Raw genomic sequence first — 20893 nt, 5'->3', positions numbered from 1 at the left:
TGAAGCTTTATATAGCCACTAATTGGTTAGACCCATCTAAAATATCTTGGGAAAGCTTTAGGGTTTTGGCAACAAGGCATATATTAGCTCATAAACTACTCTTAAGTCCGAATAATAAAAACATTAATAACCCAAAAATTTGGGAACAGATATTTAATATTATATTAGCATAACACTTTTAACTTGAAGGTATTCACATTTATATACTTGCTTGGAGAGAATTTTGTATTTAAACTGTATATTACTGGAAATATTAACTACTTTTTGTTTTTTTCTCTATTCTTAATGTTTACATGGAAACATTCTTGTAAATATTGTATATTTGTTTGGTGTGATAGTGATATTAGTTAGTAGTCTTTTGTTTTGTATTTTTTCTCTTAAAATTTTGTGTTTGTTTTTACTTGTGTATGAAAATAATATAACAATAAAGATTTATTATGGAAAAAAAAAAGAATTAAGGAAGTTTATTACACAATTTCTCTTGGTCTCAGTAAGTTGGGCTGTCATTGTGAATAACGGTTTCTTTCCTAACTGGATTTTCAGGGCTTTTTTCCCCAGCTAGAAATACTGCTTTGTCAGTATTATTCTGTGGTGTTTAGCGACAAATTCATGTGAAATGCCATCTTGACCCTTGCAAGTTGTAATTCCACTTCTAACCTGTCACTGCAACATTAAACAAAGGGATGTTAGCCGGACCTTCTCAGCAGTTGTCAAGATATACCTTATTCTAAGACATAAAAGGGAGGAAATATTCTAGAGCAGGTGTATGAAATATTCACTGACAAAATGAGATTGAATTATGTGTTTTCACAGTAGTAGCTCCCACCCCTTTTAATTTATTGTGTTGTTTGCCATTGTGTGTAGTTTGTGTGAACTACATAGTAAGTTAACTTTACAGCTGATGTTACTGTAATGTGCACTTTGAGAATAAAGAAAGGCTTACAGAATCTGCCACATTTGTTACTTGTTGTATGAAGAATGTGTGGTAAGGTACATTGATATGGGAGTGGCATATTCACAAGGCCAGCATATAACTCATGAGGTGAGCTTCTTTAGGAGTTGCTGTTGGCAGAGATTAGGAGCAGAATCTGTTTTTTGATGTACGCTTTGAATTTGGACCCAGGAAGGAGCCGTACATCATTTCTGTCACTCATAAAACTTTTACCAGTTGTTTCTAGAGACACTGCACTGAGCAGTGGTTATTCTTTCCCAGAAGACTTGACTCTCTGCCGGGCAGTGACTGGCAGCTGGCTAGCCAGAGAGGCGTATTATACTGCTATGCATATTCTGATGCAAAGAACCCAATGTAATGTAGACTCTTAGTCAAATTTTTAAATCTCAGTTGTTTTAATTGGTACTGAAATGTTATTGGTGGTTGCATTGTTTGTGTTGGTATGTATGTGTGATTCACATTTTCTGGAATTTATTTCTGTTGAAGTCTTTTTTGGACTAAAGCGTTGATTAAAATTGTGTATGCTAAAGTTGTTTGCCAGTGTAGCTGGTTCTCATTTTACATTTCGCCTCTGGTGGTATTTTTTGTTAGAAAGAACCCAACTCCCTAAAGATACCAAGTTACTTGAAGATGCTAAAAAGTTTTCATTCATCTAGTGTTAATGAACAGCCCGCAAAGTTCTTAATTATAGCAGAACGTTAATAGATTTTTAATGATTATGTTGAAATTAATTTGAACGTTTGTAATTGTAATAACTGTAATGTGAAGAAAGATTGTAGAATTGCATAGTTATTTTAAATAAAATAGCTGTAATGTGAAGAAAGATTGTAGAATTGTATAATGTATTTAGTGCCGTTTTATCAGTCTGAACATGACAAGGGGCAAGTGCTAAAGTATCACGGATTGTGAAGGTTCATTGATTTGTTTTTCTGTTTCCATCTGTCTGGTTAGCCCTTCATCTCTTCTTCCAGTGAGTAATGGTCCTTATTTAGGATATCTGAGTGCATGGTGTAGAGTGTCAGAGCATCGTCACTTACATGGTAATCATCACAGACAGCCAGGGAAGAAGAAAAGTTGTTCGTTTGTCTTTCGGCTTTTCCAGGTTAGGGGTCGCCACAGCAGAACTCCGGTCCGCTAATGATTGGCATTAGATTTTCACGAACACCGAGGTGCCAGCTCGACGTTCAACCTTCAACAAAGGCACGCCCATTTACGCATGTCTTTCGAACGCCCACCCAACCACGGGGAGGATATACAGATTCTACACAGAAGGCACTCCCCGCACTCCAGCCGAGAATCGAACGGGAGAACCTCTTGCTGTGAGGTAACAATGCTACCGCTGCACCACCGCAAATGATATTTAAAAATTCTAGTATCCAGGTTCAGAAAGCCAAGCTTTTATTGAGAAGAGATCTGTAGCCTTCTTAAACTTGTGCCATCCAGAAGTCTGATCCACTTGATTCTCGCTCAAGGAACCCAGGACAGGTTAAGCAGTATTGAAATTCAAAAACAAAACAAAGGAACCTGGTTGCTGGTAGTAGATGTTCCCATTCTCATGAGAGATGCATGCAGACAGTTGCAGTATGCAGCATCTGTGTTTTTCTGCTGCTGCACTTTGCTTTGTGGCTGTGTGAAGTTAGAGGTGGCATTATGTAAGTGTACCCTTGCATTGCTTTTCAGAGCTGTGTTTGCAAGAATCACTGAGAGGCAGTGTTGGGGAAAATCAGTCTAAATACTTTTGTACAGTATGTAAACTGTGACATTAGCTAAAGTTATTGATTTTTTTTTTTTAATTCAACTGGACTGGACCAAGTTCATTCCCCTCAGAAACGCTTTGGACTGTAGGTCATATATAGCTACAGCTATTTCCACATAAGGGCAGCACAGTAATATTGTTGCACCATTGCAAGTTCTCCAGTTTGGTTCTACACTGGAGTGCCGCCTTTGCAGCATGTGTGTTACCTCCCTGTGTTGGTGTATGTTTTCAGTAGGTATTGTGCTATCTCAGTCATTCTATCCATCCGATCTGACATACGGGTCCTCAAATTGTGTCTTGGATCCAACTCTGCAGCATCAGTGCTCCAGACTCAAGCCTATTTAAGAATTTCCCTCCCACAGTACACCACTTCCTATAGTTACCGCCAATCTCGCTTGCCAACATGGCAAAAGGATGCAATTTTGACACTCGGCTAGATGTTCCTCTTTGAAAAATGTTATTAGCTGGCTTTTCTTGCACTATTTATACATATAGTTAACCGATTCTGTAGTTTAAACAGTTCAGAAGTTGTTTGGTGTGTTGTAATTTTGAATTTTTTAGCTTTTCAGCTAAAGCAATTCTTTCTGGTTAGCCTCTTTCTCACTGCATATTTTCCTGCCACTTTTTCTCTTAGTGATAGTTTGTTTACTTAACAGTAATTGTAGTTAGTTATTTATAGTGTTTAAGGATTTCATATGTAAGTAGAGATGTATCTATTTTACTAGTGGGTTGATGTAACTGTGTTAACATAGTGTCATAACTGGTTTATGACAAAGTTTTTAAAGTGTGCTCATAGATAAATAGGGAAGTTTCAAAAAGTGTTCCCTTTGTTGGGTACAAGATTCCACCCTAAGGTATGCATGACCTTTGCTTGGTGTGTTTGGGGATGCTTTACTTATCAGTTAGCTATGATATTTGCTGAGGTTCAGACCCAGAGCCCTAACCTGCAGAAAAAAATGTGTGCTGTAAAAGGACCATTGCTACCAATTTCAGAAGCAGCAAAATCTAAAAAAAGCTTCAGAGAAGAATTCATAGGTTCATAGGTTCATACTAGGCTATCCTGCCCTAGGGCATTTATAAGCCTAGCCAGAGTGTCCTTGGCTTTCGCCACCCATTTTAAATTAATTTTGCTATGCCCTTTTTCGAGGTTAGTATACTGTGCCTTTGTCTAACAGTGACACAGAAGTGATACCCGGGGTAAACCTACGATCTCCCATCCACTCATCAAGATTCCTCTTGAAGAGAGTCGATGAGGGACTCCGCCTAACCTGGACTGGGATTTTATTCCAGAGTGAAGGGAGCCTCTGGGTTATGAATCTGTCCCTCCAGCATGTCCTATTTATTTCAGTGCTGAGGTTCAAGTCTCTCGAGCGCGTAGCTCGATGGGATTTGGATTTTCTGAGGCGCGGCATGTCCATTAATTCCAGGTTGGACATGGCTTTATACATCAGGCACAGATCGCCTCTGAGCAGGCGGTATGCCACTGAGTAGAGCTGGAGTTTCTTTAACCGGGCAGAATATGGCATCTGTTTGAGCCCTTTGATCCTCTTGGTGAGGTACTTTTGGGGTCTTTCCAAATGAAGGGATGAGGGATGAGTAAAGAGGCACGATGACCTCCCCTGATCTAGATGTGAATCCCTTCATGATTAGGTGGGCTATATAAAATGTTTTTCAATTCAAGACATAGAGTCTAAGAAAAGGCCTTAACGGTCTGTCTTCTGAACCAAAAACCCCGAGGTTCGATTTATCCATGACATGCACTACAACCTACACCCCTCTGCCAAATCCAGACTCATTGGGTCCGACTCTGGTTCGTGGCTCCCCTAAGATACAGGGATCTTTAGATAAAATGTACCAGTGCCCCCAGTCCCTAACTCCTTTGCTGTTATCCATGAAGTTCATCAGGTATTATTTAAGTACTTCAGAAGTGGACACGAAATGTTTGATGCAGAACTTCCTGAGGACACCGCTTGTGATGGAAGTCATTCATGGCCCTTCAGCTCAGAAGGGGTCAGATCTGCCCTGATAGCGCCATACTAGTTCCTCCTCCAGTCAGACTTTAGGCTCCAGTGGTTTTGGAACTGACCATCCACTCTGCACCTGTGGCCTTGGAGCAGGTTTTGTATCCAAAACATTCCACTCCAGTATTGTCACAGTCATTGCAGTCTGTGAGTCAAAGGTTCAAGCTTGGAGCTTCAGCTTCATCTCTGGGGCTGTTATGTACAACTGCATTGATGGTTTTCAGCTTTTGAGTCTTTGATTCTGATCCCTTTATCGAGGCCCTGCACCTTCTCAACATCAGGGGTCTCTTCGACTCCTGTCATCTCTCTGAAGAAGGGAGAGACAGATCTGGTGGTTGGATCCAGTGGAGTTCAGACCAGCCTTCCAGGTGTTCGAGAGTAACATTATTTCTCCAAAGGGAGCAGAAGTTTCAGCCCCACTCAGTACAGTTCCACCCTATGACACACGCTGCTTCTTACCTTCTTCCCATCCATCATCTGTGGGTCAGAGTCGACCTGTGAGCTGCAAACCTCCTGCCCAGAAGCAGGTTCAGTCCACTGAGGAGTTGACACCCCTGTGATGCTTCAAAGAGGAGGATATGCAAGAGGAAGCACTTTGACTCCCTGTTTGTGTCTCCAGTATCAGATGCCGACTTGAAGGACCGAAAGGGATCCCCAGTCTCCTCCTGAGAACAACTCTTTTGGCAAAATTTTAAAGCTGATGCAGCAGAGTTGATATTGACCCTTTAAAACCCTCTCATGACAAGATGGTACTTTTTTGAAGCATGCATTTCATCTCCATCTACCTCCTGGGTGGTACCCCTGGCTGATAAATTGATTGACTTAGCAATCAGGAGGTCATGGCAGGAACCCAGTACCTATGGAGCAGTCCTTTGCAAACCTGATAAAAAATACTCCTCCCATCCAAAGACAAACAGCAATGGGCAAAGTCCCTCTCAGCTGTCTTCATCATTGTGTGTGCAGCTACAAACAGCTGTCTGAGGAATCTGCCTCTATTCATTCCCCTAACATGGAGTCCAGGGCGATGGATAGACTTGGGAAGTGGGCATTTGTTTCAAGCACCTTTGCATTGAATCATGAAATATGCCATGCATATGAATCAGTTTAGTGGGATTGTACACAGCAAGTCCTATCTACTCTGAAAGCTACCTTAATGAGCTGGAGACAACCCTGACTATCATGCCCAGTATCACCACCTCTGAAAGATTTGTTGGCCCTAGATAAGCTTGAGTACCATTCAGGCAAGTCTTTAGTACTTAGGTCTTTAGGAGTTGAACTAGATCTGAGGTAACTAGAGGACGTGGTGCATTGTGGGAGGGAAATTTCTTAGAGGCTTGAAGCTGGCGCGCTTATGCTGTTGCGCTGGATCCAACAAGTGTTTCAAGGACCTACATGTTATATTGGATGGACTTGAATGAAAAAGTATATTGTTATGGTAAGTACATAGCTTTCATTTCCTTCTGCTCCTAGTGGCATGCAGTGGATGGAATGGCGACTCTAAATTGCCCATAGGTGTGCACATTTTGTGTGCGCGGTGTGGAAGAAAGGCCTGGCAATCTACTTCATTCTGTATTTGCCCACGTAAACTGCGTCAGTGGTGATGAATGTTCATAGAGGTGTTATAGGATGGATTTCCACATAAGCTGTACCTGCAGATGATAGTGATTCTTTATACTGTACATATTTAATGCTTGCATAAAGTTATTGGGAAGTATACTGTAATTTGTACAGTGCATTATCAGCCAGCTTGCATTTCTTTACCGTCTTCCATGATGTTCTTTTGCGCCTAACATGGAATAAGATGTGTGGCAGGTTTTAGGAAACTGTAGTATTAAGAAGTGGGGATATCTAATGGTTAGAAGCTCTTCAGACTTATACACTTAGATACCACTACATCTTAGTTTTATAATCTCAGCTGAGTGCAGTTATACATTTTAGCATTACACATGAAAGCAACAGTAAGGCTGACAGAAAATGGGGAACTGCTTTACTCACTGCAGAGGATTTGTGGTGATTACAGCTGGGAATGAGAGAGTTTTATGGTGTTCAGACTTTAAAATGTCCACAGACATGTTTGCTTCTGTGTGAAATGGTGTTAGTGTATAAAAATATGAGGTTCAATATTCCAGCTGTGAGAGTAAACTGTATTATCAGGTGAAAAGAAGTATCACCCTGCCCTGGATTGAAGTTTTCTCCTTATAGAAGATGAATAGGAGCTTTCCTACCATTTTGTTTCTGGGATTCACTTGAATAGACAGTAGTTTACTCTCTCTGAAAGTGAAGTAGTTAACAGCTTATAAAGCCCCTGATACTTCTAATGTAACCATTAAGCTGTCCTCCAAGATCATTATGTATATGATGTGCAGATGTCTTTGTTTTTTGAGAATCTGACTGTCCGTACTGTTTTCCACCATTTAGCATAATTTGCTACTGTGCTGCGCTGTGATTATCGCCATTGTCCAGTACTGTAATTTCTGCCAGCTTAACTCGTGGATGAGATCTGCATTTGCCACTCTGGTAGGAGCAGTCCTCCTTGGTCTTCTTTATAGCTTCCAGTTTTCCAGGTAATGTAATCCACCTTCTAACTTGAGCATTTCCTTATGTCGTGCTTATATAAGGTGAGAGTGTTTGCTTTAAGTATACTGTCTAATTTGGTGAGTGTATAGTGTCATTCAGACAGTCCCATGACAGGGTATTGTAGAATATCGCATTGTGACATCCTTTCATTCTTTTGCATTAAGGAGGAATTCATGGGCTTGAGTGACCTTCTGAATATGTTGAAAACAAAAAAATTCAGAATTTTTCAGCCTGTTGAAGACTTAACTTTGAAATGATGTGTACTCCTTCCCCATTTTAAGTGGTCTTCTGTTTATTTGTTTGTGTCTTTCGGCTTTTCCCGGTTAGGGGTCGCCACAGCGGAACTCAGGCCCGCTAATGATTGGCAGTAGAGTTTTATGTGCTGGCTTACCGGGCCTAACGCACAACCTTCAACGAAGGAACGCCCGTCTTCTGTCATATGGATTAAAACTTCATTTTTATCTGTAGGCTAATCCAAACACGATCCGTTTCAGAGACGGCCTGAACAGGAGGCAAATAAAGTATATGTGAGGTGCATACCTGTGTCCATACATTTAAAATATGTTTACTTAAGGAAAACCAGTAGTCTGTTGCAGAGGATAAGCTGTGAGATATTTTCATATGATAAGGCTTATAACTGTAACAATGCTACAAAAATAAGTCCTCCTTTGTACATTGTATTATATTATAATAGTTTTACTTGACAGAGAATGACAAATAAGTGATCTGATGTTGTCAATCTTCATTTATCCTTTACCTTTGGGGGACACAGGTCCGCTCCTCAGAACTGGCACAGCCATTACATAGCTCGCACCAGCCAAAAACTCGATCTAAGACTCTACCCACAGTACCTCTCAACATATTACTCCAAATCTTGTTTGACGGTCTTGTCACAAGATGCGTCAGATGTTTTCTCTCGCAGCTAAGTGACATTTTCTTGTGTTTTTATAGTTTAATCTAACCTTTTTTTTTCTATACTTGGATATATATATCTCTTCCTCCCACTTTCGTTGTCGAGTGAGTGTACTTTCCTTACCATATGGTATTCTATCCCTGCCGTCATTGGTAATACCTCTCCCTCTCTTTCTCTACCTCTTTAGGTAGCTTTAAACTGCCATTGTTGCTAGTTTTTCTTTCCCTTCAGTGTTTTGTGTGTGTGTGTGTGTGTGTGTGTGTGTGTGTGTGTGTGTGTGTGTGTGTGTGTGTGTGTGTGTGTGTGTGTTTGCTGCCTGTTGACCCCTAGGTTTTTGGTATCTGTCAACATGGCTGAGAAGTCTGAAGGCACTACTGGCTTTAAACAGTGCCAGAATTGTGGACGGAAGATGCCCAGTTCTGCCTGGCATTCATTCTGTGTGCATTGTTTAGGCCCCAGCTCATCTTAAACAGGACTGTACTATCTGCTAGGCCTTCAGCAACCGGGCCTTGGTTGAATGCAGAAATATGTTAATATTAAAATAGCTAATTAAATCCTCTTTTGAGGAGGCTTTATCCAAGACTGACACATCCCCCTCAAAATCTGATATTGGAACCAAGAAAACTTGCTCTGTGCTGACGTCTCCTTCGCTACTGGTGGCGAAAAAGCATAAGCCTTTCACTCCCACCACTTCAGAACCGAAGGCTAAGGTTCGGAAGCTTTCGGAACTGACAACATTCTCAGCACAGTCTTCTCTGGCACCACAAACGTCAATGCCAGTCTCTTCGATACTGACATCTTAAGCTTCCCGATCAGTACCAACCTCTCCTGCTACACTTCCACAGACACTGGAACCTCCATTGGTGCTGAAATCAGGCATAATTATCACACCCAGGACAAGGTATTCACCCTCTATTGACCCCTTTGTGGGACAGCGCCCCGACCCCTTTTCTTGAAAGAACAGAATCCCCTCAGGTTTATCTGTCCGTTCCTCCAGGAGTCTTACCGAAGTCAGTGTCGTGAAGATGAAGGATCAGCTCCTAGTGGCCAGGGGTCTTTGTCTCCTCCCAGACCACTATCCCTTCTGGAGTTGGGGCGTTTTCTCCCAGGACTCTACCAAATCTTCCTCCTTTAACCTCCTCTGAGGGCTTAGAGCTTTCTACTCCAATCTCTCCAGTTCCACCTGCTCTGGTGCCGACAGCCTTTTCCCCCTTCGGTTCTAGGACCTGCATTGACTTCTTCGGTTCCTTCTGAACCAGTGGACTCCCAGGGCTGTAGCTGTCCTCCTGGGTCTGAGAGTTTCAGATCAGCCCCAGTTTTTTATTCAAAGTTGTCCTTTACTCTTGGAATCTCAGCAGACGTGGGCTCTTTCTCAGCTCCTGCTTCAGAGGTGGATCTCTCGGAGCAGGGTGTGACCTCTGTTCCGAGATTGTCCTTCTCATTTCCGGGCCCCCATCCCACTTCGGGGGGGGGCCTACCTTCCAGGTAATGGAGAGGGCATTGGCCTCTACAGGCTGTCGGCTGGCCCCTTCTGTTGGGAGTTTTGTCCCAGGACTCCTCCTTGTCCAGAGCTGCCACCAACCTTCATGTCTGGACAGCAGGCACCTAGGCTGCAAGATACCCCTGCTCAGGACCCCTCCTTTTCCGAGTCCTCAGAGATTCCCACTGAGGAGTCACCCCATAAAAAGACAATTAAGAGGAAACACGTAGTTTCCCTCGTGGAATCAGTCACAGAAGACACTGACTTCGATGATGGGGATGGTTCCCCCCCGTCACCCCCAGAGGACGTCTCCTTCAGAGACATTCTAGAGATTCTGAAACAGAGAGGTAACTGGAAGCCCAACGACCCCTACCCCTGAGGAGTCAGTATACTTGCAGGCTTTTGGTGCCCACCCGTCTACTTCTTAGGTGATCCCTCCCACTGATGATCTTATTAAATTGATTTGAGCAGCAGGCTTGGAAGGCACCTGATTCCATAGTCAGTTTCCCAGAGACCTGACAAAATACTGTCTGCTCCGGAAGATCACCAGCATTGGGTAAAGGGGTTAGCAGTAGATGCTATGGTCGTGGTGGCGGCCACTAAAAAGGAACTAGCTGAAGAGAGTTCTTCTGTTCATTTCCCCCCCCCCCCCCAATCCAGAGTCTATGGCGATGGACAGATTTGGAAAGTGGGTATACACTTAATCAACCTTCGCGTTAAGGTCTTTCAATTTTTAGGCACATTTTACTAGGCTCCGGAGGGCTCTGATCAAGGAGTTATCAGATACCCTAGCATGAGCTGTATCTGAGAAGGTCCAGGATAAAGTGGCCTCCCTGGAGTCTATTTCCAACTCGTCCATGAGGTTCATTGCGCATGCGGCTGAAGGGACGACCAGGGCAGCCAGTTCAGGCATTGCCATAAGGCGTCATGCCTGGATGCACTTGTATGAGTTTACAGAGCCATTTTAAGTGTTCCTTAGTCAGTGCTCCCTTTGACGAATCTTCTTTATTAGCCAGGTGTGAGAAAGATGGAAAGACCCTATCTGTAGTGGTCATACATTTTTTTGCTCCCCAGTGGTTCTACTCTAGGAATTAGAGGAACGGGAAGATGTGGTTCTGAAAATTCCTAGGGCCCTTTCAGGACACATGGTGACGACTACCCTCAGGGCAGGGGGGGAGCTCTAATGGAAGACACCAACCCCGCGGCAGAGGTGGCACGCAAAATCAGGGTTCCAGAGATTTTCTCTGGACAGCCCTGTCAACGGTCCTGAAAGGAGGCCAGACTGCTTACCTCAGGAAGTAGTCGGGGGGAAGATTTTCACTGCACTGTTAACCGCTCCCCCCAGGCATCTACTGCTTCAAGCAGCAGATTTCATCCTACACTTGTTCGCCCGTCTGGACATTACCATGAATCACTCAAAATCTCACCCAAGTCCCACTCGGGATCTAGAGTTCATAGGTACACATCTGAATACCATCTCTTGTGTAGCTTCCCTTCCTGTTCACAGGCTACAGAAGATAAAATCCCAAGTACAGGCCATTCTTTCCAATGACAAGGCTCCTGCACTTTTAGTTCTTCAAGCTTTGGGGTCGATGGCAGCGACCATTACCTTAGTTCCACTAGCAAGATTTCACATGTGGCTGCTACAGTGGCTTCCAGCATCCCAGTGGTCCATCCTAACCCATCCAGTGACGGACCCTGTTCTTATCACCAGTTGTTGCAAGAAAGACTTATCCTGGTGGATGGAATCTGAGGAAATTCTTTTAGGCCGTCTTTGTCACTCCTCAACCCAAGGCCACAGTGAGCACAGATGCCTCCCAGATGGGGTGAGAGGGCATTATCTGGGAAGAATAGTCCAAGGTGCTTAGTCCTCAGTAGAGGCAAACCTGCATATCACTGTTCTAGAATTGAGGGCAGTGCCCTTAGCGTTACAAGCGTTTCAATCTGTCCTCTCTCTAAGAACGATTGCAATTCAATCAGATAAACATGGTGGTGGTCTCGAGAAGCTCTGAGTGTGGCAATGGGTGATATCCTCCAACCACTTTCTAATAGCAACACACATCTGGGGGTGCTCAAATATGATAGCAGACAGACCGAGCCGATGCATTCTCTTGCTTTACGAGTGGTCTCAATCCCAGAGTGGCGAAGAAGATTTTCCATCTCTGGGGCCAGCCTTGCTGCAACCTCTTTGCATCACCCCAAAACAAGTGCAGCAGCTATTTCCCCCCTATTTCCCCCTCAGGGGGAGCCCCCGAGAGACGCTGTCCTTCACGATTGGCCTTTGGGTCTACTCTATGCCTTCTCCCCTTCCCTCTGATTCCTTTCTTCTTAAAGAAAGCCAGCATGTTAAAATGCTAAAGTCATCCTCATTGAGCCCTTCTGGCCATGACAAGTCTGGTTCCCTGTTCTGTGGCCTCATCTAATTCACTGTCCATGAATTCTGGACCTAGTTCCAGACCTTCTGTCTCATCTGCAGGGACTGGTGCACCCCAGTCTTCAGAACGTCAAGCTCACAGCTTGGCTCCTTCAATTCCATTAGTCTCCAGAGAGAAGAATTTATATTCACCAGTCCAAAAAATTCTACTGACTTTCCATAGACCTTCCACTTTATCTAAGTAAGTGGCAAAGATTTCCTGTTTGGGCGTATAATAATGGTCTTAACCATTTTTCTGCACCAGTTGAAAAAGTTTTGGAGCGTTTAGCTATACTTTTTGGTCAAGGAGCTTCTGCTTCCATTATTAAGGTCTAACAAGCTGCTATTTCTGATTTCCACAATGGCTTCGAAGACCATTCACTAATTTCCCATAGATTATGTAGTGTTCATGAAAGGGGCTTTGCGGTTGAAACCTCCTTTTAAAGACCCTCTAGCTGTTTGGGATCTGACCTTGGTTTTGCAGTCATTGGTCCTTCCTCCCTCTAAACTGGCAGCTACATCTTAGTTTCTTTCTTGAAAAACTTTTTCTGATAGGCATTACCTCCACCAGAAGAATTTCTGAGATACAAGCCTTATCTTCAAACCCCCCATATTTGTTTTTTTCATAAGGATAGGGTTTCTCTAAGATCCAACCCATTTTTTCTCACTAAGGTGGTTTTAGAAACAAATATTAATGAAATCATTGACTTACCTATTTCTTTCATAATTTTTCAGAAAAAATTGAATATTGCTTGCATTTGCTGGATGTTCACAGAAAATCACGTCTCTACCTCATAGGGTTGCCACCCCTCCATTTTTTTTCCGGACTATCCGGAAATCAAACTGATTCTTTGGTAGTCCGGAAAACAGTGTACAAACTCTGGTATTTTGTTTCAAAAAGGAAACCGACTATTGGAGTTTGTAAATCAGCTGATTTGCTATGCTTTTTTACAGAAAAGCATAGTAAATCAGCCGAAAGCAGGCAGCAGGAACGGAAAAAGAGGGCGTTCCCCGCCAGGTGATTTCATCGTGATGTCACAAAATGGGCAGAATGTGGGCGGGCAGGATTACTGGTGACACGAGGGGTGTGGCTTTACTCCGGTTTTAGCCACGATGAAAAGTGGCAACCCTACTACCTCAGCAGAACTAAAGAATCTAGAAAATCGGACCAGTTATTTGTATCTTTCTCTGGTCCATCTCTGGGAAAATCTGTTTCAAAAGTTAGCTTGTCAAAATGGCTAAAGAGACTGTATTACTTTCATTTACAATGAAAAGAATCTCAAGTTACCAGTGCCAGTGAGAGTGCACTCCACTAGGTCAATAGCCACGTCTGTTTTCCATTCCAAGGCATCCATGGATGAAATATGCACAGGAGAAACCTGGGCTACTCTGCATACCTTTATCACTCATTACAAATTGGATCTGGTCTTGGCAGGAAGAGCATCCTTCCGCTCTGTGGTTCTCGGGAATCCTCATCAGCCCCATTTTTCTACATGGGGTCGGGGTATCGTGTTAACTGTTGCCAGCTTTCTCGATTCAGTGCCACACTCCTGCCTTCAGCACTTATGCCTGACTGTCCCAGATCTTTTTTCACACAATCCATCTACCTCTTTGCTGGACGTCCTCACTTCCTCTTACCTTCTGTCTGTCTGTCCCAAATCTTCCTCACCAGATTGTCTTCTGCTTTTCTACAAATGTGCCCAAACCACCGTAATCTGTTCTCTTTGATCTTTTCTGCAATTGGAGCTACTTTGGCTTCTGCTCTTATGTCCTCATTTCTTCATCTGTCCCACAGTGTGCATCCTGTCACCTTTCTCAGGCACTTCATTTCCATCATCTCTAGCTTCTTCAACTGTTTTGCCTTTACTGCCCAGGTATCTGTACCATACAGTAGTACTGGTCACACCACTGTCTTGTACACCTTACTTTTTAGCTTCTTTGGGATTCTTCTGTCATAGACTACACCTGATACTCTGTGCCACTTGGCTGCAGCCCCTCTGATTTTAGCTTTGACCCCTCTTCATTCAGACTACCCTTCTCAGTTATTCCTCCCAGATACTTGAAGCTTTTTACCTGTTTCACTATCTTCCCTTCTGTCTCTATTCTCAGCTTCTTCTGATTTCCCCAATTTGTTGTCATTACCACTGTCTTGTTTGCTTAGTTTCATCGCATGTGCCTTCAGATTTGCATTCCATTCGCCTATCCTTTGCTAAAGTTCTAGCTCAGAGTCTGCCTGTACTGCCACATCGTCTGCATACAGCAGCTTTGTTGATCTATCCCCTTCAACCTGTTTGCTAATGTAGTCCATCACCAGTATGAACAGCAGTGGGCTCAGAGCTGAACCCTGATGTACAACCACTGGGAACTCCTCTGTGAGGCCAAACACTGTTCGTACTTGAGTCATTGGGTCCTTCACATAGCCTGCACTAATTCTACAAGTGTTTCTGGGACTTCAAACCACCGCAGTACTGCCCAGATCAGCTTTCTTTGAACCTTGTCATATGCTTTCTCCAAGTCTAGGAATGCCCAGTTGGGCTCTCTCCTCATCTCTAGCTTCTTCTCAAGTATCTGTCTCAATGTAAGCATCGGGTCAGTTGTGCTGCATCCTGATCTGAATCCAAACTGTTCATCTCCTGTCTTACATTCTACTACTCTGCGTATCCGTTTTTCAGTCACCCTCTCCAGAACTTTCATGCAATGTGATGGGAGTTTGATACCTCTGTACTGCCCACAGTTGTGGATGTCCCCTTTGTTCTCGTACACTGGCATGAGTATGCTTATTCTCCAGTCATCTGGGGTATGCCTTTCTCTCCACACTGCTATTAGTACCCTCAGGAGCCATTTCTCCCCTATCTCACCCAGCATCTTTATCATAAATACTCCTTCCATCTGCCTTTGATGTCCGCTGGGCTAGCATCCCTTATGAAGGGTGTCTGACTATCTTCTTTATCTTTCTGTCTTTTCCTTGCAACCTGATATAGTTTCTTTGTGCCCCTTAGTGAGTCACTTTACAGAAGTTGGTACAGTGCCCCTGATGCCCTATTCTTTGCTATTGCAACTTCTTTCTTAGCTTCTTTGTTAGCCAGCCAGTAGTCCTTCCTAGCCTGGTCAGTCTTTTCTGTCTCCCACTTCTTCCTGCACTCCTCCTTTCTTTTGATGACTTCCTGGACTTCTGCATTCCACCACCAGCTTTCCTTATGTACCTTATTTCCATACCTGGCTTGGCCACATGTCTTTTCTGTAGTCGTATCACATATGTTTTAGGCGCTGCCATTCTTCTTCAACTCCACCTATTTCCTCCTCTTCTTGGGTGCTAGAGCCCTGAGTAATTCCTTGAACTGTTGTGCTTTTTCTCCAGTCAACTTCCTGGTCTTCAGCCTGGTCTCTGTTGACCGTAGAGCCTTCTCTGACCACTGCTTGCAGCTAATTGTGGCAACTAGTGGTTTATGCTGTGGGCCGACTGTTTCACTGGGGATGACTTTGCAATCATGGATTCTGCCCCAGTGCCTTTTACTTACTGGGAAGAAGTCTACCTGAGTTACATGTTGACTACTCTTGTATGTGATTTTGTAACTCTCTCTCTCTCTCTTTCTGAACCATGTGTTGTACTATCAAGCCATTTGCCAGACAGAAGTCTAGAATGGCTTCTCCCTCTTTATTCCTGTTGCCCAACCCACGTGGACCCAGGCAGTCTTCATATCCTGTTCTCAGCCGCGATATGTGCATTCAAGTCACCCATTATCAACACCAATTCATTTTACCCTGCTTTATCTAGTAGATCCTGCAACTGCTGTCTGAATGCACTCTTTTCCTCACTATCACAACGTTGCTGTGGGGCATAGGCTGAGATTATGAATACTACCCTATCATTACACTGGAGTCTGACTGCCATGAGTCTGTCATTAATTCTGATGATATCCCTTACTTCCTTCTTAAGTCTCTCTCTCTCTCACCACATTTTCTACACCATTTCTAGCCTGCCCTCCACCTGAGTAGTAGACTCTGGATCCCAAGCCAAGTGGCTTTGCTGCACTGCCCTTCCATCTTGTCTCCTGGATACATAGGATGTCCAGCCTCCTCCGTATCATTATGTCATCCACTTCCAAGCTGCTTCCTGTCAGTGAACCTACATTAAGCGTAGCAATTCTCAGTTCATGTTTGGTAGGTTTTACGTCCAGCTTTCGCTCAACTGAGCTATTCCAGGCTGGACAACTAGACATTATTGACCCAGGGCTGCTGGGCTTTATAGTAGGCACACACTGGCCAATAGGGGCACATATACCACTCCCACCCTTAGCACGGGTCCCTGGCGTGGGTCAGAGTAGGCCAGGACCTCAGCCCACTTGTCACCGGTAACTACCCATGCCCATTTTTGGCGACATTAGTCAATATGACCGAATCACATATAGCCATATTTTACACTGTCAAGTAGCTAGCCCTGCCATGGCGTGCAGTCTCTGATCCATGTTCTCAGGAATATCCTTCTTTAAAGCCATCCAGGATCTGAAGTAGCTGGGGACTCTGTCCCAAAGGTATAGGATAAAGAAAGATTTACAACATTAGATGTACTCGCCATAACATTCCATCTGTGTTGTCAAACTTCATTTATCCTTTGCACTCCACCTTTCTCCCCCTCTTATAGATTTTCTGGAGGATCAGGCATTTGTCCTGGTAATATTATCGGGTTTGACCTTGGGCATGGCCTCTTCAATCCTGTGTACAAATTCCTTTGTCTTTCTGTGCAGGTGCAAACTCGATCTGAGGTAATATGGAGAGGGGTATTGTGGGTAGAATCTTAACTCGAGAGTTTTTGACCGGTACGAGCTGTGTAATGGCCAAGCTGGTTCCAAGGATCAGAACCGTGTCCCCCAAAGGTAAAGGATAAGTGAAGATTGACAACACAGATTGAACATTATGGTGAGTACATAACTTCTTTTTTTTTTCATTTCTTGATCTGATTTTTTTAGCTAAGGTCTTTAAGCATATATTATACATGTGATTCCTGTATGTAGTTGCACTGCAGTTTTGTTGTTTAAGTGGTGTAACTGTTGTTAACCCCAGGATCTGATGTTTTCTTTTTCGTCCATTCTTTAACTGATGGATGTCAGATATGAGATCAGATCTATCCTCAGCCACTCTTAATAGATTTTAGGTTCCATAGCTCAATTTCCTCCTTTTACCCACAATCCCTCTCTTCTCCTCAGTTACCTCAGATCTCGTTTGTCACTTAAACAATAAGACATGGTCACTGCTAGTTTGAGTGTGGTATAGTAAGAGAGGTGAAATTATTAATTTTTCTTCTCCATCTTTATAACTTTTTCTTAGTGTTCCTTTTTTTCTTTTGTCAAAAAAAGAGTTTATATACAGCATTAAATAATTTAGCAGTTGTTTAATTTACAGTAGTTTTTCCACGGGGCCTTTTGCCCCTTCAGATTTTTTTGTTACCTTTTTGGTATTATTTTCCATTACTATTGTTGTCACTTCTTTCCTTTACCCCAGGGTATTATTGTTACCATTTTTTCTTGTGTAACATGTTTCTCCTGCAGCTGTGTGTGCGTGCACATGTGTTTGTGTGTATATGTATATATATATATATATATATATATATATATATATATATGTATATGTGTGTGTGTGTGTGTGTGTATGGGTCTACATCTGATTGCCGAAAACACACTTTCTCGACAACCAGAAGATCGAACCCATTTAAGCGACAGTGCACTAAATCGAAAGTGCACTTTCGCAAAAGCCGGTTCTCTGAAGTGCATTACAGTGGGGATAAGGAAATGTATCCTTTTCCCCACTGTAGTGTGGTCTTGGAGTTAGTATATTTAAGTAGGGAGGGTGTGGGGGGCACAGGGGCTTGCCCCTCTGCAAAATACTGTTTAAAGTAGGTTTTTGTTTCTTTTTTTTTTCCGGTTCGAAGAATCAGCTTTTGCAAAAGTGCACTTTCAATGTAGTGCACTTTCGCCTTAATGGGTCTTGATGTTTCTTGTTGGAGATTGTGAAATTTCGATCAAGAGAGATAGACCTATATCTATCAATATATATATATATATATATATATATATATATATATATATAAGAGAGATAGACCTATATCTATCAATATATATATATATATATATATATATATATATATATATATATATATATATATATATATATATATATATATATATATATATATATATGTATGTATATATATATATATATATATATATATATATATATATATATATATATATATATAAAATACCCTTAACGAAAAGAACTAAGACTTGTATGTATATGCATATATATATATATACATATATATATATACACATATATGTGTGTGTGTATGTATATACACACACATTTTATATATATATATATATATATATATATATCTATATATATATATATATATATATATACACACACACACAATTTTTTGTGAGATGACCGATAAACCTACCAGATTTAAGAAATGCATTGCCTGTGGGCACAAGATCCCTAATTCTGACAACCATTCAGAATGTGTGTATTACCTTGGCCAGCTCCCCTCAACACAGTGTGTGGCATTTGTGCTAGTTTTAACAACTGGGGCATCAATGAGAGAAAGAATAAGCCTATCTTGAAAAGACTTGTTCCTTCACCTTCTTGAGCCACATCCTCCTCTAAGAAATTTTCGAGTGAGGCTCAGCACAAACACAAGGAAACAAGTAAGAGAACCTCTGACTGCTGTCCTCATGTGACTTCTTCAGGCAGCCCTCCACCATAGAAGATTCCTAAGATGTCGGATCCATGGTGTAGTTTCGGTGTGAGATCTGGGAGACTGGGATCGACTCTGACATTCTTGTAGTCAATCCTTCCCCTTGAAGTCTCTGCATTGGACAGTTTGTCTCCGACCTCTGCTTCAGGTCTAGTACTTGGGAGAAATTAGGTTTTGTCCTCCACAGGCTTCTTCAGATTCAGTGAGGTCTGGGCTTGGGTCCCCTTTGTTTAATTTTTCGAGGTAGTGGAGGGAGCTTTCTCTACTTCTCGGCGAGAGACATCCTTGCCCTCCTTGGGTCCATCCCAGACTCAACTGTCTTCTGTGGAAGCTGGGTCTTTTCATCCTGTCCCATCAGGACAGTAGGTCCAATCAAGCCTCAAGACTGTCCTTATTCAGGACTCAATGGGCACTTCCGAGTCCTGTTTAGAGCCTTCCACCAAAGAGCCCCCTTGGAAGTGGACGTGTAAGAGGAGATGCCTCGTCTTTCCACAAGAGTCTTTATCCAAAGACACTGACTTCGACAGTGAAGAAGGGTCCCCCAGATCACCCCTTGAGGACATCTCATTCAGTGAAATACTCAAATTTCTGAGACAGAATGGTGGCTCGTCTTTAGACTCCCCTTCCAAAGAGGAGCTTGTGTTTTTTTGAGGCTTTTGGAACTAGTTCGGCTTTGACTTGTGTAGTTCCCCCAATGGAGGAGATGGTATTGCTCATCTCCCACCTGGCTTGGATGGATCCGAATGTCGTGAAGCCCACTCCCAAGCTCCCTAACAAAACCTTCTAGCACCCAAGGATTTGGCTCATTGGAGCAAGGGTCCCCCATTGGATGCTATGGTGGTTGCAGAAGCCACTGAAAAAGAGCTCATGGTTCAGAGTTCTTCTGTCCTTCCCCCTAATTGGGAATCTAGGACATTTGACCGATAAAGTGTATTTATGTTTCTGGGGCCTTCGTCCTCGGGTCTCATAGTTTGGCACGTGACAAGATTTCTAAGGGACATGATCAATCAGTTTTCCAACACCCTGTCTGGGTCCATGTTTGTAGTAGACAAAAAGACAGTTTCTTCACAACTGGCCACCCTTCACTCACTTTCCATTGCTTCCATGAGGCTGATTTCTCATGCCTCAGAGGGAGCATCTAGAGTGGTGAGTTCAAGTATAAACCATCAGGAGGCACGCCCAGATGCACCTTTGTGATTTTGCAGAAACCTTCAAGTCTTCTTTCATCGATGCCCATTTTGATGGTTCCACTTTCTTTGGCCCTAATGTAAATGAAACTCTCTCCAGAGTGAACAAGATGGGAAGACTTTGGAATCCATTTTTCTGACCCTCAAAGTACCTTTTCCCAAAACCAGAGAGGTGACAGAAAATGTTGGTTCAGAAAATCATAAGGATGCCCCCGGGATTCCTATGGAGATGGAGCCCCTTGTAGCAGAGGGGGAACTCCAACATAAAATGCTGTCTGTATGATAGAAATGAACAACAGCATCAAGGCTTCAGAGGACCCTTCTCTCAAAAGTCTTTTCAGTGTTTCTGAAGGGTTACACGACTGCTGCAGTCTGGGGGGTATTTACCTCTACACCCTGAAGCCTGGATAGCCATTACAAAAATACATGGATGTACAGTGTAATGTCCAGAGGGTTATCACAGAACATTTTCCCCCAAAATGCAACAAGGGAATTACCGACGTTTCACCCAGTCAGAGGGAAGTGGCAACCATAGAAGTAAAAAACCTGCTGAGAAAGTGTTATCTGGCTGGTCCCCCAGGCCAACAAGGATCCAGAACTTACTCAACATTCTCTTTAGTGCCAAAGAAAGACAGGAGACCTCAAACCAGTTTTGCATCTCAGCCGTCTAAATCACTGTATAAAACATTAAAAGTTTCTGGATGGACACAGTTCAGTCTATCATACCATTGCTAAGGAAGGGTAATTGAATGTGCTGCATAGATCCCCAAGACGCATACTAACATATCAAGATACACAGGTGCTCCAGGAGATATCCACACCTCCGGCTGGGAGCCA

At 43.0% G+C, this 20893-nt stretch overlaps 1 protein-coding gene across 1 annotated transcript in view; it reads left to right on the top strand.

The window, feature by feature from the left end:
• ADCY9 (adenylate cyclase 9) overlaps positions 1 to 20893 on the top strand; it is a gene marked incomplete in the record, with an annotated part of 859264 nt that overhangs the window by 734847 nt on the left and 103524 nt on the right. The window contains 1 exon segment of the mRNA XM_044089334.1: positions 7148 to 7293. Coding sequence (XP_043945269.1) covers positions 7148 to 7293 — 146 coding nt within the window.

The sequence above is a fragment of the Protopterus annectens genome, chromosome 12.part0 (genome assembly GCF_019279795.1).
Source record: "Protopterus annectens isolate FY-2018-M chromosome 12.part0, PAN1.0, whole genome shotgun sequence".
Taxonomy (NCBI): Eukaryota; Metazoa; Chordata; order Ceratodontiformes; family Protopteridae; genus Protopterus; species Protopterus annectens.
Note: the sequence above shows the minus strand (reverse complement) of the source record. Positions and strands in the feature narration are given on the sequence as shown.